Below are 19,735 nucleotides of genomic sequence, written 5' to 3'. Positions count from 1 at the left end.
CTCTCTCTCAAAAACTAAATAAACGTTTAAAAAAAAATTTTTTTTTAAATTTTTAATGTTTTATTTATTTCTAGGAGAGAGAGAGAGACAGTGTGAGCCGGGGAGGGTCAGAGAGAGAAGGAGTCACAGACTGAAACAGGCTCCAGGCCCTGAGCTGGCAGTCAGCACAGAGCCCGACGCGGGGCTCGAACCCACGAACCGCGAGATCATGACCTAAGCGAAAGTCAGACGCTTAACCAACTAAGCCACCCAGGCGCCCCTTAAAAAATTTTTTTAAAGATCTCCATTTGAGGATGCCTGGGTGGCTCAGTCGGTTGAGCATCCACTCTTGATTTCAGCTCAAGTCACAATCTCGCAGTTCGTGGGTTTCAGTCATGAGTTGGGCTCCACGCTGGCTGGTGGTGCAGAGCCAGCTTGGGATTCTCTCTTTCTGCCCCTCCCCTACTCACCCTCTCTCAAAAATAAATAAATAAACTTAAAAAAATAATAACCAAAGATCTCCAGTTGACTCTTTAAAAAATATTTATTTATTTTTGAGAGAGAGACACAGCATGACTGAGGGAGGGGCAGAGAGAGAGGGAGACACAGAATCCAAAGCAGGCTCCAGGCCCTGAGCTATCAGTTCAGAGCCTGACACGGGACTAGAACTCACAAACAGTGAGATCATGACTTGAGCCAAAGTCAGACACTTAACTGACTGAGCCGCCCAGGTGCCCCAATCTCCAGGTGATTCTAATGTGCAACCAAGTTTGAGAACTACTGCCTTATGAATACTACTGTTAATTTTCTTAGCTGACCTGCTTTGTTTCTCTGATTTCCTTTGTTCTACCGGTTTTAGTCTCTATTTTTCTGGTTCTCTTCAAATGTCTGGAGGTCTCTGACTGTACATGTATATTTAAAATGAGAGTTGCAAACAGGTGTACACACACATGAATGAGAGCAGAGAGATATTTACTTCAAGACTCTCTGTCAGTAGATATAGGTCTTTTCTCTTTGGCTGATTATTTTGCCAAGAGAGGACTCCTCCAATATTCTGCTTTGGAGGTATAGCATGGAAGAGGGCCGAGGGTCCCATTGCTCATTCCTCTACATTATCCTCTTCTTTTAATTTTTTTTTAAATGTTTTATCTATTTCTAGGAGAGAGAGACAGCGTGAGCAGGGGAGGGTCAGAGAGAGAGGGAGTCACAGACTGAAACAGGCTCCAGGCTCTGAGCTGGCAGTCAGCACAGAGCCCGACGCGGGGCTCGAACCCACGAACCGCGAGATCGTGACCTAAGCTAAAGTCGGATGCTTAACCGACTAAGCCACCCAGGCGCCCCTATCCTCTTCTTTTAAATATGGCCCTTCACTGCTGTCCTAAAACTGCTTGCTCTACTCATGTCCAGAGCCTCCATCTTCTGTTGGGATGAAGAGGTGGGCAGCACAGATGCGGACATTCCTGAGGATCCCATCCTTCTACAAACATTAAACCAGTTCTGTTTTCAGCCACCCCTGCACACATGCCATCAGAAATAGCTGGCCTTTTCATCCCTCATCCTTTTGAGGGCTCTGCAGTGTCAAGTGGCTTCTTATCAGTTTCTCAGTCTCCATCGGCAACCTTCAGGCTCCCCTCACACACCCCTACATCAGTTACCACTTATCCATCTTCCAAAATTGTTGCTGTCTAATCATCCATCATTTCCCTTCCTATTATCTATCCTTGCTGGTTTATATCCTTTTAAAAATTATCATTCTTATACTGTCATTGTATGAGGTTAAAGGAGAGACTGACAATGTAAATACTGTCATCAATTTTGTTTGTTTCGGAGGGTTGAGAGCCTAGGGTCAGCAGACTAGGTGAGGCACACTTCGAGCAGGGGCAATAGCCTGTGTGAAAGTTTAGTTAGAAGAGGGACTTCCGGGGACACCTGGGTGGGTCTGTCAGTTGGGCATCCAACTTCAGCTCAGGTCATGATCTCATGGTTTGTGAGTTCGAGCCCCACATCGGGCTCTGCACTGACAGCTCAGAGCCTGGAGCCTGCTTCAGATTCTGTGTCTCCCTCTCTCTCTGCCCTCCCCCGCTTGTACTCCGTCTCTCTGTCTCTCAAAAATGAATAAACATTAAAAAAAATTTTTTTTGGAGAAACCTAACCTCATATATCCCCTAGGAGTGATGGTTCAGTATTTGCTAACTGGGTGTCTGTGGTGGCTTTATAGTCCATAACTACTGTGGATAACAAGATTCAACTGTATTTATTAGTGCTAAGTCTCAGCTCTAGCCAACGAAGGCAATCTGAATGTTCCCTGAAAATGTAGTGAAGGATCTGAGTTCCTGTCATACTTTGTGTTTTTTTCCCTAGGAGTTATATGAGGGCATTGGTGGTGTCGAGTGAGAGCAGAGCCCCTGGGGGTCCAGTGTGATGTCAAAGCGAGGCCCGAGCATGAGTGTTCCTTCTCCTCAAACTCAAGTATGAACATCACGCTTGATTTAAGAGTTGGTCAGAAACATTTTCCCTCCTATGTGTTTATCGTATATATATTAGGCTGACGATGTAGCATTTTTTAAAAGATTATTTATTCATTTTGAGAGAGAGAGAGAGCACATGCGAGTGGGGGAGGGGCAGCGAACGTGGAGAGAGAGAATCCCAGGTAGGCTCCGCACTGAGCCCGATTCGGGGCTTGGTCCCACAAATCGTGAGATCATGACCTGAGTTGGACGCTCAACCGACTGAGCCACCCGGGCGCCCCTGACGGGACAGCGTTTTACTGGAGTTCCCCGCCCCCAGTCAGTCCCTGCCCCCACTCCCCCCATGTCCATGCTTCCCTCCTCTATCCCTTCAGCTGCTCAGGCCGGGACGCCTGGGTGTGACCCCTACTCCTTTGCCTCCACCCCCACGTCCAGTCTGTCAGCAAGTTCTGTTGGTTGTGCCTCCGCCGGTTGTCCGTCTGTTGCCTCTCACCCCACCCCCTCCCTTCTATTCGGTCTTACGCTGCTCGCCTTCCCACAGTCCCTTGCCAGCTGTTGCTCTCTGCCAGCGGGAGGCACCAGCAAGACAGAAGGCTCTAGAAAGGAAGCAGCGGTCGTTGCTCAGAGTTACCGTAGTAGCGGGGGGAGGGTGTGCACACCCCGGTGCCTTGCTGTGGCACCCCCCCCACCCCGAGCCCCTCAAGACCACTGCAGGACCCCTTCTGCTTCCGGCCCCTGTAGGGGACAGCTCCCCTTGAACCTCTTCTTCCTGCGGCACACCTTCCCTTCTCCCTTTTGCTCTGCGGGCCTTCCAGCACTTTGTGACCCATCTCCCGTATTCAGCACCTCTGTCAGAAGTAACTAGTGTGCTTTCTGACTTCCTGACTACAGCTTGGCTGGCCCAGCCCCCAAATCCAGTTCTTGAATCCGCCCATCTCTACTACCACGACTGCCACCCCTGGTCCAAGGCACGACCACCTCCCACCTGCACTGTGCGACAGCTAGGCTCTCTGAGGCCACAACCAGACAGGTCTGGAGCTAGACAGGCAGGTAAGGCAGGCAGCACTCACTGGGGAGAGAGCCCTAGAAAAAATACGTTCTGGAAGAAAATGATCGCCCTCTACCGCCAGCCCTGGAAGACTGGGATCCGATTTGATTTCACAAGCTGATTTGCTGAAACTGCTATTTACTTAATGCCATTACTAGGCCTGGTTCCTTATTTCTGCCTGGTGCTCAGTCTTTTTCTTTTTTTCTTAATGTTTATTTTGGGAGAGAGAGAGAGAGAATGCAAATGGGGGAGGGGCAGAGAGAGAGGGAGACACAGAATCTGAAGTGGGCTCCAGACTCTGAACTATCAGCACAGAGCCTGACATGGGGCTCAAACTCACAAACCAGGAGATCATGACCTGAGCTGAAGTCAGATGCTTAACCGACTAAGCCACATAGGCGCCTCTGTCTTTTTCTCTTTAAATGTTTATTTACTTATTTTAGGGCGGGGGGGGGGAGGAGGGGCCACTCGCAAGCCAGGGAGGGCAAGAGAGAGGAAGAGAGAGAATCTCAAGCAAGCTCCACACTGTCAGTGCAGAGCCTGACGTGGAGCTCAATTTCACAAACCATGATATCGTGATCAGACCTCAAATCAAGAGTTGGACACCTAACTTGACTGAGCCGCCCAGGAGCCCCTGTCTTTTCTCTTTCGTATCACAGAACACAGGACAACCTGAAAGATACAGCATTTTATTTGGAAAATCTTTGCCAACCAACTTTAAGAATGAAAGAAAAGAATTCCATCGCTATGTCAAAAAGAACAGCTTTTAAGCTTCCCTCCCAGCCTGAGCACCCTGGAATCCCGGACATTCCAATCCTTCTATTCTACTCAAATCCCCGCCACGGCGTCGATGCAGAATTCCGACGGGAAGAAAACCTGAGAGAGGCATTTAAGGTGGGCGCGCCGTACTTTCTGGCACAGAGGGCAGTAGGGCACACGCGTCCCTGCGTCAGGCAGGGCCGCCACGTGGCTGCCGGCCGTGTCTCTTCAGCCAGCACAGCCTTGGAACAGTGACCCAGGGGGCATCTCAGTTGAAGGCTAATGTCTCTGCATCTCCGGCTTGAGAGGCGGAGTTGGACGGAGGGGTGAATGCTTTCTTGCCTTCAGCGAGAGCTTTAAAGTGCTGTGAGGAGAGAGGAGGGGCACACGGAGTTTGTGGCACGCTGGCTGCTATTTCTGAGCAAGAACTAACCTCTTAAAGCTCCGCTTTTTTCCAGGTCCCACTTTCAGAACAATTCCTGGGTTCTGTATGTAACACAGCGAGAAATTTGCCCTGCCTCCTTCAAAGATGAACCCCTCTCTTCCTTCTGTCCTGCTTCCATCCCTTAGGCCACGTGGTTCTCCCACAAGAAGGGTGTTCCTAGGGGACCCCTGCAGGCCCGGCCACGCCAGAGGCCCACCGCCGGTCGGCCTCCCTTCCTGTGAAAGCCCCGGCCCCGCTGCTTGCTGCTCTCTGAATGACAGGCAAGGGTGACGGTAACTGCGGCAGAGACCTCTTCCCTTGTCAAAGGACAAGTCACAGCCGACTCAGAAGAGCGGAGACTGTAGCGGCCCTGGCTCTCTAACGCTGGCCTCACCTGTGAGTTCTTGAACTCTGAGTAGAGGGAGAAGAGCAGGTGCAGGGACTGAATCCGACTCTTGTAGACAGGGATGTCCAGGATGGCTGAAATCAAGAGCTCCCGTGAGCAGACCCGAACAGAAGCGGGGGTTACGGGGCATTCCTGTTCGGCCCGGCCCCTCCCAGCTGGGACGTGCTACTAGGCCTCTGGGGGGTTAATCACCTGGCAGGGAGCCACCGGAGCCCAAATCCCACCTTTGATGCTGCCCAATGGCAAACTGGCTTAAAGTGAAGGCCGGGACTCAAGAGGCTGTCTTGCCAGAGCAAACGAACCTTCTCAAAAGCCCACAATGTATTCATCCAGAGATGGGAACCAGAAGGGACGGCAGAACTTACCACAGATCATGTCAATGTACTCTGCCAGGCTGCAGTCGATCTCTGCTGTGGGCAGGCTCACCTAGGAGGGGCGTGGGAATGGCCAGAGTTGGAAGGCGGAAGCTTCAGCGGGGCCAGCACCCCTTCCTGTCTCTGAAGGAAGGGAGCTCCCCGCATGAGGCATGTCATGAGAAGTCCTCCCAAGGGGTGAACTGTGCTCCCCCGATGTCCACACATGGAAGTCCTAACACGCGGTGCCCCAGAGCAAGCCTGCACTGGAGACGCAGTCTCAGGAAACATAATGAAGCTAAACTGAGGTCATCAGGGAGAGTCCTGACCCAGTAACTAGTCCTTTTAAGAGCAAATCAGGACACAGACACACACAGAGGGGAGATGGCCAGGAGAAGGCGCCGGAAGACGTCAACTCTGCTGACAATGTGACCTCAGACCTCTCGCCTCAGGGGTGTGTGAGAAAATAACTTCCTGCTGTTTAAGCCGCCCAGTCTGTGTCACAGAAGCCCCGGCAAACAATACAATGTGCTTTTGTCCCTCTGATCAGTAAAATGAGATTGGTGACACTCACTAACCACAGTGGAAGATCGAACAGGACCAAGGAAACAACTGAGTGAGTAAAACACACTCCGGTGTGTATTTGTGAAGAAGGGGCCCATCCGAGGCTATGGCCAAGTGTTTACAGCTACTTGGCGTCATAATGCCTAATGGGCCTGGGATACTACTGGAACAGAAAAAACAGGTATGATGTATGGGGTGATAGGCTTTGGCTCTAAGCAAGTCCTACTGTAAGTTTAAAAAGCACTGGCTTTGGGGAGCCTGGGTGGCTTAGTCGGTTATGCGTCCGACTTTCGCTTAGGTCATGATCTCGCGGTTCATGGGTTCGAGCCCCGCGTCGGGCTCTGTGCTGACTGCCAGCTCAGAGCCTGGAGCCTGTTTCAGAGTCCGTGTGTCCCTCTCTCTCTGACCCTCCCCTGCTCACGCTGTCTCTCTCTCTCTCCTAGAAATAAATAAAACATTTAAAAAAATAAATAAATAAAAATAAGCACTGGCTTCATAAACAATTTTTGTTCTTTTTTTTTTTTAACAAAAATCAGAGCGTAGGTAGTTCTGCAATTTCCTGTTTTCACTTAACATGTCATTGATGTTTTTCCGTATCAGAGCAAAATAAAGCCAAATAATATTCTACTGTGTAAGTATTTCACCAAATAAATGTACTACTATCTATTCAATTCCCTAAGCAGACATTTTCCTCAGCTACAGCTTTAAAATGCTTTGAGGAAAGAGACTGGTTTTTTTTCTTAAATTTTTTTTTTTAATAGACTTTTTTTATAGTTTTTTTTTTTTTTTTTTTTTTTTTTTTTCTAGGAGAGAGAGGGAGACAGCATGAGCAGGGGAGGGTCAGAGAGAGAGGGAGTCACAGACTGAAACAGGCTCCAGGCTCTGAGCTGGCAGTCAGCACAGAGCCCGACGCGGGGCTCGAACCCACGAACCGCGAGATCATGACCTAAGTGAAAGTCGGACGCTTAACCGACTAAGCCACCCAGGCGCCCCTTTTCTTAATTTTTTAAAATGTTTTATTTATTTCTGAGAGAAAGAGAGTATGAGCAGGGAAAGGTCAGAGAGAGAGGGAGATACAGAATCTGAAACAGGCTCCAGGCTCCGAGCTGTCAGCACAGAACCCGACACGGGGCTCGAACCCACGAACCGTGAGATCATGACCAGAGCCGAAGTCGGATGCTTAGCCCACTGAACCACCTAGGTGCCCCTGAGATTGTTTTCAAATCTTTGCTTTTACCACAATTCCTCAATAAAATAAACATATATCAAAAAACTCTGTCCTCACAGAGCTTATGTTTGATAGGAAGAAACAAAAACCAAAATAAGTAAGGTATAGAGTGTGTCAGAAGGTAGGAACTACAGAGAAAAAGCAGGGCAAGGGAGTGAGGAAAACTGTGTGGATGGTGTGGCAATTTTATAACTTTCTTTTTTTTTTTAATGTTTTTTATGTATTTCTGGGAGAGAGGGAGACAGCATGAGCAGGGGAGGGTCAGAAAGAGGGAGATACAGAATCTGAAACAGGCTCCAGGCTCTGGGCTAGCCATCAGCACAGAGCCCGACACGGGGCTCGAACCCAAGAACTGTGTGATCATGAGCTGAGCTGAAGTCCGCTTAACTGATTGAGCCACCCAGATGCCCCTGGTGTGGCAATTTTAAATATGATGGCCAAGGATGTAAACTGCATTTGCTCAGTTTCCTTTTCTTCATATCGAAGAGCTCTTTGCTTGGATAGTAATCCAATATATAATTTTTTTTTCAGTCCGTCACTCTTTAACTTTGTTTAGTGGTAAGTACTGGTACTGAGAACTTTTTATTTCCTAAACTAAAATGTCACATTTTCCCCATATGACTTTGAAGTTTGTTTTTTTTTAATTTTTAATGCTTTCTTTATTTTTGAGAGAAAGAGCATAAGCAGGAGAGGGGCAGAGAGAGAGAGGGAGACACAGAATCCTAAGCAGACTCCAGGCTCTGAGCTGTCAGCATAGCAAACCATGGGATCATGACCTGAGCCGAAGCTGGACACTCAACTGACTGAGCCACCCAGGTGCCCCAACTTTTAAATTTCTTAAAAGCAAAATAAATAAGACACAAAAGAGTGTGATTAGAGTTGGACAGCACACAAAATAGGCAAGCATGATCCATACTGTTAGAAATCAGGACAGTGAGAGGTGCCTCGGTGGCTCAGTTGGTAAAGTGTGCAACTCTTAGCTGTGGGGTTTTAAGTTTGAAAAAAATTTTTTTAAATCTTTATTTAGTTTTGAGAGACAGACAGACCACAAGCAGGGGAGAGGCAAAGAGAGAGAAGGAGACAGATCTGAAGCAGGCTCCAGGCTCTGAGCTGTCAGCACAGAGCCTGATGTGGGGTTCAAACCCACAAACAGTGATATTATGACCTGAGCTAAAGTCAGACGCTTAACTGACTGAGCCACCCAAGGTGCCCCTAAGTGGTTGTAAGTTTAAACCTCATGTTAGGTGTAGGGTTTACTTAAAAATAAAATCTTTAGGGGCACCTGGGTGGCTCAGTTGGTTAAGTGTCCGACTCACGGTTGTGAGATCAAGTCCCATGTCAGGTTCTGCACTGGGCATAGAGCCTGCTTGAGATTCTCTCTCCTTCTCCCTCTGGCCTTCCCCCACTTGCACTCTCATGCTCTCTAAAATATATGTATATTTAAAGAAAAAAAAAACTTAAAAAATACAGGAAGAGAGCAAACACTGGGCGCTTGAGTGAATGCCAACTTTCATGGCCCCTGCTCCCTCCACTTACCTTGCCCAAAAGCTCTTCAAATTCTGGGGACCATTCCTGCATCAGCATGTCAATATCAGGCATGGGTCTACAAAGACAGAGGTACATATGAACAGGAAACGAGGACAGATAACCAGCTGGTAACACCAGCAACCTCTGGGTCACAGGATTCTAGGATGAAGGGAGGTGGTGAGTCTGCCACACGAGGATTTCAGGAGAACACAGACTGGGCAGTTAGCCAGGCTCTGGGGTCTGGAGGAATGGCTAAGCAATACCAGATAAATCACAGTCCTTCGGTCTGCAGTCTCAGAGGCTGGCCACATCCACAGGACCTGGCTTGTGTCCTCGGCCTGTGGGCCCTCTTCTCAGAAGCAACGGATCCGCAGGTGGGGAAGGTCACCAGCGGCCCCTGTGGTGAAGAGCGTGTATTTCTTACCTGGTATAGTGCACAGTCGCAGGGGGCTTAGAACGGTGTAATTCCGAGATGCTCTCAATCCATGTGTCGATGGCTTTGGGATTCTTCTCTGCATCTTCTAGGCTCTTTACTTTCATGTGTTGCTAGAAAAAGAAGGGGAAACCCTGGCTGACGGCATTAAGTAGCTCTCTTATTTTAACAGGAAGGCTCATCACACGCTGCTGTTTCTTAAACAGCAGGCAGCTGGTGAATAGGGTACCCTGACGGCAGCCACGTGAAGACTAGAGGAAAACCTGGTAGCATTTTCTGGAGCCATCGGAAGGGGGCGGGTGAAGAGGACAGGACTGACCACAGTGAGATGGCATTTCATACCACTAGGATGGCTACAATTCCTTTTTGTAAGTCTGTTTGTTTGTTTATTGTGAGTGTGCATGCAGGGGAGGGGCAGAGTGAGGGAGAGAGAGAGAATCCCAAGCAGGCTCCACACTGTCAGTGTGGGGCTGGATGCAGGGCTCCGACCCACGAACTGAGATTATGCTCTGAGCCAAAGTCGGGCGCCTAAGAAACCGATCCCCCCAGGCACCCCTAGGATGGCTAGAATTCAAAAGACAGACAGTAACAAGTGAGGGTGAGGATGTGGAGAAACTGAAACTCTCATTCATTGATGGTGGATTAGTAAAATGCTTCAGCTACTTTTTTTTTTTTTTAAGTTTATTTATTTTTGAGAGAGAGAGAGGGAGAAAGGGAGACACAGAATCTGAAGCAGACTCCAGGCTCTGAGCTGTCAGCACAGAGCCTGATGTGAGCTTGAACGGCAAGATCATGACCTAAGCTGAACTCAGATGCTTAACTGACTGAGCCACCCAGGTGCCCCAAGGTGTGTTTTTAAATTAGATAGCAGTCATGTTTGCACACCTCTGTGGATACACTAAAAATCACTGACCTGTACAATCTGAAAGGGCGAGTTTCAAGGTAAGTAAATTATATCTCAATAAAACTTTTTGAAAACACGGGCTGGCCTGAACCATAGCCATCCCTTTTGAGAAGACAGTAAGTCAACTGCACAGATACCAGGGGCCTCTGGCCCTCTCCAGCCAGAGCCTGGGCTAGGCTGGTATCTTACTGTGACGTTGTGCTGTTTGGAATTCTCAGTTAACCAGAGAGAGAGCACTGTAGGGTCTGACTGCTTTGTAGAAGGCTCATCCAATACCAACAGGCCAAGGTTGTCAGGTTTTCCATCAGGACGTGGGACCTGGTTAAGAGAAAAGAAGAAAGAAGGAAAAACTGGGGGGGGAGGGATAAAAAAAGGCCAAATCTGTTGTTTCCAAACAGCTGAAGAGGAAGAACGCTTCTGGTACATCATTATTACTAGTATTAAAAAGCATGCTTGCATATCATGCTGTACTAAAATATGATCTACTAAAAAACACATGATCTATAGTATCTTAAATATAAAAGTGATAATTAGGAGGCAAATAAATGACAAATTTTTAACATATAATGATAGAATCAAGTATTACCTAATACAATGAATAGACTTTGGAGAGCAAGATTAAGAACGCCAGTGAAATGACAAATATATATCAAGGTAGCCAGTGCTAGTCAGAAATTAGTGCAGTTGTTAAGAGTAATAGAGGGGTCAGAAGAAACACCTAAGGAGTCATTTTTAGGATGTTTCAACTGTACCTTTAGGAATGCGTCAATATCCCCAACAGCAGGGATAAAATCAGGAATGAAAGGTTTCAGTTTGTGGTCCAGGTCGATCAACTGAGGGGTGTACCTAGGAGATATTGCCACGGTTACGTGGACGAGGTCAGAGAAACGAACTTTACTGTTCAGGTTAGAAAATCTAAGGCGCATGGCCCGTTTCACACTAGAGGTAGGAAATGGGTGGGGAGGTCATGGGGGAAGGGCCTGGTGCTCACCTGCTGATATACTGGAAGAGTTCCTTAATCTCAGCCGACACTGGCAAATGTTCATAATCTGCAGGATCATAGGCCCTGTGGAAAGGAAAAGATAGTTCAAGGTGACAGCGAAGGGCAGATGTGGCTGAGCCCCGGTTCAGCCCTCCTCACCGACCGCTGACCCCGTGTCGCTGAACCTCGTTCCTGCTGCGCCCACAACTGCCTTTCCTGGTCCTGGGAGGTTCACAAGGCAAGTTTAGAATGGATTATAATTAGCTTGGTTATCTCTGCCAGTGAAAAGGAAAAGAGCTGCAGAAAGTGGAAAACAACTTGTAAACACTTTAGAATGCAGCATTAGGGGCGCCTGGGTGGCTTAGTCGGTTAGGCGTCCGACTTTCGCTTAGGTCATGATCTCGCGGTTCGTGGGTTCGAGCCCCGCGTCGGGCTCTGTGCTGACGGCCAGCTCAGAGCCTGGAGCCTGTTTTGGTGTGTGACTCCCTCTCTCTCTGACCCTCCCCTGCTCACGCTGTCTCTCTCTCTCTCTCTCCTAGAAATAAATAAAAAAAAAAAAAACCTTAAAAAAAAAAAAAAAAGAATGCAGCATTAATTTTGTTTCCCTTTTTTGAATGAAAGGGATGGAGAGAAAATATGGTATGAGATTGCAATTTTTTTCATTTCAGGTATAACTGACAATATGAGATTTCAATTTCTGATGTGAAAATAATTTTCCCCAAGAAAAACAGGAATTTTTACAAAGATGCTTTTAACAGTGGAGCGCCCGAGTGGCTCAGTCAATCTTCTGATCCCTGATCTCAGCTCAGGTCTTGATCTCTAGGAGTTCAACCCCCCTCTTGGGTTCCACGCTGGGCCTGGAGCCTCCTTAGTGAAAAAAAAAAAAAGATGTTTTTAACAGTGTTTACTTTTTTAAGAATTAAAAAAAAATTTTTTTAATGTTACTTTTGAGAGAGAAAGAGAGAGAGTATGAGCAGGAGAGGGTCAGAGAGAGAGGGGAGGACAGAGGATCCAAAACAGGCTCCACACTGTCAGTGCAGTCCAATGTGGGGCTCGAACTCACGAACCGTGAGATCATGACCTGAGCCAAACCCGGATACTTAACGGACTGAGCCACCCAGGTGCCCCTTAACAGTGTTATTTATACAGATAAAAAATTAGAAACAAAATATCCAATATTGAGAGATGGTTATGTATGTGAATTTGAATGTTTTATAGTTATTATCATCTTTAATTTTTAAGTAAGCTCTACACCCAATGTGGGGCTTCAACTAACAAGAACTTGACAAAGTTCTGGGGAAGGTAGCTTAGCAAAAAACCTAAATATCTCCTTATTTTTAATCTTCATTTATTTATTTTGAGAGAGAATACGAGAGGGAGGGGCAGAAAGAGAGGGAGGGAGAGAATCTCAAGCAGCCTTCGCGCTGACAGCACGGGCTGATGTGGGGCTCCATCTCACCAATTGTGACATCATGACCTGAGCCGAAATCAAGACTCAGGTGCTCAGCCGATTGGGCCACCCAGGTGCCCCAAATTAGATATATCATTGACTTGAAGTTTCCATTCCCCCCGATTATATACTTTATAAAAGCAGGATGGGATCATGAAGTAAACTGGGAAACATGAAGAGTCAGTCTGGGATTAAACCTTTGTCTCATCTGCTTAGTGTCCACCTGTGGGTGGATAATCCACAGGTAACTTTTTTTTTTTTTAATTTTTATTTATTTCTAGGAGAGAGAGAGAGAGACAGCGTGAGCAGGGGAGGGTCAGAGAGAGAGGGAGATACAGACTCTGAAACAGGCTCCAGGCTCCGAGCTGGCAGTCAGCACAGAGCCCGACGCGGGGCTCAAACCCACAAACCGCGAGATCATGACCTAAGCGGAAGTCGGACGCTTAACCGACTAAGCCACCCAGGCGCCCCCACAGGTAACTTTTTAATTAAACTGCTTTATTTAATAAGTGATACACACAGATGATATGAAAGGAAAGGTACAAAATGTATGGTGAAAAGTTATGGCTCACTCCCACCCTGTGCCCTTGCCCACATCCCCCTCCCCAAAGTAATCACTAGGATCAGTATCTAGTGTCCTCTAGAGATAGCCTGTGCAATTTTTGTTTTACACCACGGTAGCACAGCGTAAACGCTCTTCTATACCTTCTTATGTTTAAATTTTTAAAAATTTTTAACGTTTATTTATTATTGAGAAAGAGAGAGAGAGAGAGACAGAGCATGAGCAGAGGAGCAGTAGAGAGAGGGAAACACAGAATCCAAAGCAGGCTCCCGGCTCTGAGCATCAGCACAGAGCCCAATGCGGGGCTTGAACCCATGAGCGGTGAGATCATAACCTGAGCCAAAGTAGGACGCTCAACTGACTGAGCCACCCAGGCGCCCCTCTTCTATACCTTTTTAAAATTTAACACTGTCTACGGGTACTTGCTCAGTCGGTTAAGTGTCTGGGCTGACAGCTTCAGGTCCTCTGCATCCCTCTCTCCGCCCCTCCCCTGCTCATGGTCTTGCTCTCTCTCTCAAAAATAAATAAACGTTAAAAAAAAAAAAATTTAACACTGTCTCTTGGAGATTGTTCTTTATGGTGCATAGAGTGCTGCCTTATACTTTTCAATGGCCAGATGGAAGCCCACTGATTGGCTACACCATCATTATTTAACCAGTCATGGTATGTGAAATGGATGGGCCTTAGAATCAATCCACTTCGATTAAAACCTATAGGGGTAGGTCATGCCTAATCCATCCCAAGGGCTGGAACAGGTGAGTGTTTTGTTTGTTTGTTTTGTTTTGTTTTGTTTTGAGACAGAAGGGAGTGGGGAGAGAGGCAGAGGGAGGGATAGAGAGAATTCTGAGCAGGCTCTATGCTCAGTGTGGAGTCCCACCAGGGGACTGATCCCACGATGCTGGGATCATGACCTAAGCTGAAATCAAGAGTCAGACACTCCAACCAAGTGAGCCGCCGAGGCGCCCCAGGAGATTTTTTACTTAAACATCAGCCAGGAACATGTGCCTCAGTGTAGCGCTCGCAACATCCAACAAAGACCTGAGCCTAACTAGAAACTGTCCTGTGCACATATGTTTTCCTTGCTAAATAGCATTGCTTGGGTATGTATATAAATGCTATTTCCTCTTTCCCAACATGAAAGCTCTTTGAAGGCAGAGACTGCCTTTTAGATTTACTCAGCAAATCCTTGTGAAACCACGGAGCCCACGAATACTTCCGATGACGCAAGTGACGTCATGGGACCCAGGGAGGCAGTGTGGCCGGAAGAGAAGGAAAGCGCTTTACGCTGGCCTCTGAGACGTCTGAAAATCCTAAGCAGGGGAGATCAAAGGAGATGCTAGAATTTCACGCCTAACTGATGTGTTTGGAAGGAGGGGTATCCCCCCCTGCTTGGGTGTCCTCGGCAAGGCGGGGGGGCTCTCCTCACCCTTCCAGGGGGGCGCCGTGCTCTTCATCATCATCATCTTCATCGGAATCTGTCTCAGAGGAGTCGTCGTCGTCATCATCATCATTTTCACTAAAGCCCTGCTGAGGGGTCAGCTGCGAGGGCTTCTTCTTCTCCTGAGAAAGGACAGGGTGGGCACAGAAAGAGCCACATAGAGAGAAGGTCAGTGTACCTATGCCCCATTCCCTCCTAGTGCTCCCACTCGTACCCTCCCGCCTGGCACCAAATGACCAGAAAGAGAGGGTGGCTCTCCCCAGAAAGGCCCCAAGGGACCGTCATCTGCTCCTGCTCAGCTACACTGGGTCCTCACTTTCTATAACCACATTCGATTTTTCTCCTGGAGGCCTGTTGGGCTCTGTGCTGACAGCTCAGAGCCTGAGTCCTGCCTCCGATTCTGTGTCTCTCTCTCTCTGTCCCTCCCACCAATGTCTGTGCACATGCGCTCTCGTGCTCTCTCTCTCTCTCAAAATAAGTAAAACTTGGGGCGCCTGAGTGGCTTAGTCAGTTAAGCATCCGACTTTGGCTCAGATCATGATCTCACAGTTTGTGGGTTTGATCCCTGTGTCGGGCTCTGTGCTGACAGCTCAGAGCCTGGAGCCTGTCTTTGGGTTCTGTGTCTCCCTCTCTCTCTGACCCTCCCCTGCTCATCTCTCTCTCAAAAATAAAAAAAAAATTTTTTTAACTATAAAAAAAAAAAGTAACACTAAAAAGAAAAAAAGACATCTTTACTATAGACTTACTATCACTCCAGACTAACTAGTAACAACTCTAAGCAAGAATGTCCCCGAGAAGCTGTGGGTCATACCACACCTTGTTATTTTCCTCCTCATACTCGTCACTGCTGTTGTCGGCCATAATCTTGTCAGGAGGCTGGGCAGAACCAAGAAGTCCTTAAAAGAAAAGTTTTCCTTTTAGGTTAAGGTGAGATGATTTTTAAAGACAAATATTTTTGGTTTATGATAGGTTACGCTCTGTTTATGGCTAAAGGCAGACAACTGAATTCTAGCCATGGCTCTGTCACCTCAGTTCAGGACATATATATTCGGCATGACCGTGCAGAAGCCATCAGGTTAAATATTATACTAGTGGATTATCTGCCATTTCATAAATTATATAAAATCTGTCCTTAGTTTACACACTGGTAAAGTGAGGTTAGTAAATGGCAAAGCAACAAGAGTACTGGATTGATAGTCAGAAGGCCGGGAGTGAAGAGCAGCTCTATGAGTTGGGACTCAGCCTGAGTCTCAGTATTTCCATGTCTGAAGGAAGGCGGTGATATTGATCACTCCAAACAGTTGCAAGGATCAAATGACAAAGCTCAAGTGAAAGGAGCTGACCCAGCTCCCGGCAAATATGAATCTGAATCAGTGTCCATAAAAGCAATAAAAATATTCTGAAAAATTAAAAGCATAATCAGATAGAAGATAATAACTGGCATGAAAAGCATGTTCAATAATTTCTAAATCAAATTAATGCCAGGGGCGCCTGGGTGGCTCCCTCGGTTAAGTGTCCAACTTCGGCTCAGATCATGATCTCTGATCTCATGATCTCTGTGCTGACAGCTCAGAGCCTGGAGTCTGCTTTGCATTCTGTGTCTCCCTCTCTGTCTCTGCCCCTCCCCTGTTGCACTCTGTCTGTCTCTCTCTCTCTCTCAAAAATAAACATTAAAAAAATGTAAATCAAATTAATGCCAATTAAACACCCTACTACATGGCCCAAACTGAAAACAAATTGTAATGTCAATAACTGGCAGGATTATAAGCATGGTCTAGTCAAAAACCTTATCTAGGTATATATATCCACAAAAGATTGAATGTGGGGACCCAAACAGATACTTGGACACCCATGTTCATAGCAGCAGAGTTACAACAGCCAAAAGGGGAAAAAAAACCCAAGTGTTCGTCAACAGACAAGTGGATAAACAAAATGTGGTTATACTTACAATAGGATGTCATTCAGCTAGAAAAAGGAAGGAAACTCACCCAGGCTACAGCCTGGAAACCATTATGCTAAGTGCAATTAGCCCCACACAAAAGGACAAATATTGTATGATTCCACTTTTGGGGAGCCCAGAAGAGGTGACATCATAGAGACCAAGTAGGACAGAGCTTACCAGGGGCTGCCAGGAAGAGGGAAATGGCGAGTTATTATTTAACGAGTAGTTTCTGTTCAGGATGATGAAGAGACTCTCGAAATAGACAGTAGAGATAGTTACACAACAGTATGAAGGCACTTAATGCCACTGAATCGTACCCTCAAAAATGATTAAAATGGAAAAAAAAAGAAAAAGAATTATTAAAATGGTAAACGTTTTTTAATATTTTATTTATTTTTGAGAGACAGAAACAGAGCACAAGCAAGGGAGGGTCAGAGAGAGAACGAGACCCAGAATCCGAAGCAGGTTCCAGGCCCTGAGCTGTCAGCACAGAGCCTGATGCGGGGCTCGAACTCAAAAACTGTGAGATCATGACCTGAGTTGAAGTCAAATACTTAACCAACTGAGCCACCCAGGTGCCCCTAAAATGGTAAATTTAATGTTAGGTATATTTACTGCAACCCAGATGTCATCCTCAATTCCGAGCTCAGGAGCCAAACCCAATCCCCAGTATCTGGATGTTTCTCATCTTTCAGTCTCAAATGTCACCACCCCCTCAGGTCTTCCCTGACCCCCCACATCAAAACGAGATCTCACTCCTCGTTATTCTCCGTAAAATCAAACTCTGCCTCCAACGGTGCACTTACCACACTTGTCATTATTCTGTCCGTTTATCTGTTTGTCATCTGTCTCCCGTGATGACAAGCATCAGGATGGCAGAGTCAATGTCTCTTTTAATACTGTAGACCTACAAGGCTGACACCCAGTAGGCATTCAAAACATGTTTGTTGAGTAAATGAGGGTGTCAAGGCCTGTTCAAATATTTCACTGGGATTTTGACTGGGATTGCAAGTTAAGGGCAGGTTACTGAAGCATCTTCAAGACTGTGCAAAAACAGTTCTGAGAAGTTAAAACACACACACAGACAAACCATGAATCCCTGGCAGGCTGTGAGCAGAGCAGTATCATCAAGCCACTGGAGATAGGAAACACTGGTCAGGCTGAAGGAAGATTCTACATCTGGGGGGCTGGGTTTTCTCCTCCCTTAACTAGTTAGAAAACAGAAACAATGGCCAAGTGTTCACCAAACTGGACTCTAAAAGCCAACATGTGCTATTATAATAAAATAGGACCTTCTCGGAGGCAATCATGAATCCATCCTGCTCTTTGTTCTGAGAGTCGTTTCTTTCCTCTTCATTCCTCTTACCTTCAGGTCTGGAGATTGGAGTATGAATACTTGCAACCTCTTCAGAGTCGTTAATCTCTAGACGTTCATCGTAGTTCTGGTTTTCAACAATCTTGGTCTAGGTAAAAGGAGACATCATTACGTGGCTCATATCGCAGGATATGAGCTGACTCCGAACCAGCAGTGGCTCCTCTTCCTTACCCAAGACACCGGTTTTCCATGAAACCCTTGCCCCCATTCAAATTTTCCTTAAGGCTTCTTGGTCCAAGTCAAGCAGTTAAATCATCCTGCCGCAGCCCTTATTTAGGAACTGCTGGCAGGCTGGCTGAGGACCCAGGGAATCCGGGAGGGAAACGCCAGCCAACTTAGGGGAGCAGCTCCCCAAAGCTGTAAGATACACACGCAAGGGCACAACAGTATTCGTCTTAGAAGGCAGCTCTCTCCTTAGGTTCGGTCACTTTCCCCAAAGGCTGCTGGGGTGTCGGGGTTGGGGGGAGGAAGATGGGGGGACTGTAGAGGTTCTAGAAAGAGTTCTGTCTCTGGAGTCCCCTTGTTTACCTGCAGAGAGGGTAAACTCCAGTCTCTCGGTCCCATCCAATAATCCCAAGCGCCTCATCCCCATCTCCACCCCCTGTCTTGCAGATTGGGCCCTACTGAAGTTTCTTGGGGAAGTAAAGGAAGCCGAATGATAGCCGGTGGCGTGAAGGAAGAGAAGTAACGGTTGTCACGGAGATGGGAAGAGATGGGGGGGTCGGAGGGAAGGGGAGTCCTCCTACGTTCCTCTTGGGAGGGGGAAAGGGACTTCCCTTTCTGCCACGGTGAGCGCGAATTACCTGCAGCCCCTCTGAATCCGTCTCCTCTATATGGAAAGAACCCCAGCCTACGGCCGGAGTCTCACTCCAATATTAGGCCAGGCCACTTTTAGGACTTCCACTCGGAGCTCCCCGGCTTGTTGTCAGTCGCTAGGAGAAGGGGAAAAAAAAAAACCCAAAACTCGCGAGACTTGCTTCCGCTCTCGTGAGACCTTCTCCAGTCGCGCTCGGCGTCTCTTCCAGCGACAGAGGATCCGAGGGGCATCCGAATGGGTTTCGATAAAGCCTGTCGGGCTGTCTAGTCGCCCTTTTTTCTATGGTTTCAGTAAACGCGTCTGTGGCGGCATCTAGCGACCACGGCTGGCAAAGCGGGCTGACGAGTATTGGTTCGTACGGTTAGCCCTCCGATCGGGAAACGCGGTGTACGTTTCTCCCGCGGGGACGAGGCGAGTCGGCCTAAGTCGGTCGAATCGGAATTGGGGCCGGCTCTCGAGGTGGTGTTCCCACGGCACCCTGCCTGTGCCTTTCTAGCATTTGTATTACATTATAGCCCGTCCCCCCCACCCCACACACAGTGTCTCCTTGCATGGCACTTGCTTATACCAAGAAATTATTCGTTACTTGGATGAGATTCAAATCGAACCCCGTTTCCTATATATATTGCCGAAGAAGACTGAGCTTCTTTAGGACATTGCAGAAATTAGAAACTTTTTAAAAAATGTATTTATTTATCTGAGAGAGAGACAGAGAGTGAGTGAGGAAGGGGCAGAGAGAGAGGAAGACACAGAGTCCGAAGCAGGCTCCAGGCTCTGAAATGCCAGAGCCCGATATGGGGCTCGAACGCACAGATGGCGAGATCTTGACCTGAGCCAAAGTCAGACGGTTAACCGACTGAGCCACCCAGACGCCCCAGAAATTAGGCACTTTAAAACTGCGTGTTGGGGGCCGCCTGGGTGGCTCAGTCGGTTGGGTGGCGGACTTCGGCTCAGGTCATGATCTCACGGTTCGTGAGTTCGAGCCCTGCGTCAGGCTCTGTGCTGACAGCTCAGAGCCTGGAGACTGCTTCAGAATCTGTGTCTCCCTCTCTCTCTGACACTCCCCTGCTCCTTCT

At 47.5% G+C, this 19,735-nt stretch overlaps 1 protein-coding gene across 3 annotated transcripts; it reads right to left on the bottom strand.

The window, feature by feature from the left end:
* Positions 1–4,170: 4,170 nt before the first annotated feature.
* IFT46 (intraflagellar transport 46) lies at positions 4,171–18,790 on the bottom strand. 3 transcript variants are annotated; one of them, XM_039229396.1, is made up of 13 exons: positions 18,646–18,790; positions 17,834–17,930; positions 15,342–15,421; positions 14,514–14,647; positions 14,263–14,397; positions 11,085–11,159; positions 10,846–10,939; positions 10,283–10,411; positions 9,181–9,302; positions 8,766–8,832; positions 5,450–5,510; positions 5,073–5,158; positions 4,171–4,618 (listed from the first exon to the last, which is right to left on the bottom strand). In XM_039229396.1, exons 3-13 carry the CDS (start codon positions 15,384–15,386, stop codon positions 4,523–4,525), a joined length of 1,044 nt encoding a protein of 347 aa, XP_039085327.1. In that variant the 5' UTR covers positions 15,387–15,421; positions 17,834–17,930; positions 18,646–18,790; the 3' UTR covers positions 4,171–4,522. The 3 variants fall into 3 exon arrangements, with proteins under 3 accessions (XP_039085327.1, XP_039085325.1, XP_039085326.1); XM_039229394.1 differs by lacking the exon at positions 18,646–18,790 and adding an exon at positions 18,371–18,519; XM_039229395.1 differs by lacking the exons at positions 14,263–14,397; positions 18,646–18,790 and adding an exon at positions 18,371–18,512.
* Positions 18,791–19,735: the final 945 nt, after the last annotated feature.

The sequence above is a fragment of the Hyaena hyaena genome, unplaced genomic scaffold (assembly GCF_003009895.1).
Source record: "Hyaena hyaena isolate Hyena2069 unplaced genomic scaffold, ASM300989v1 scaffold_37, whole genome shotgun sequence".
NCBI classification, from domain to species: Eukaryota; Metazoa; Chordata; class Mammalia; order Carnivora; family Hyaenidae; genus Hyaena; species Hyaena hyaena.
The sequence above is the reverse complement of the archived record's forward strand: the minus strand, read 5'-3'. Positions and strand labels throughout refer to the sequence as shown.

Coding starts and splice junctions, on each gene's coding strand:
- IFT46 (XM_039229394.1), bottom strand. CDS start 18,406: ATGGGACCGAGAGACTGGAGTTTACCCTCTCTGCAG. Junction 17,931..18,370: donor GGAGTTTACCCTCTCTGCAG/GTAAACAAGGGG, acceptor CCTTTTACCTAG/ACCAAGATTGTTGAAAACCA. Junction 4,619..5,072: donor CAGAGTTCAAGAACTCACAG/GTGAGGCCAGCG, acceptor CTCTCCTCACAG/CACTTTAAAGCTCTCGCTGA.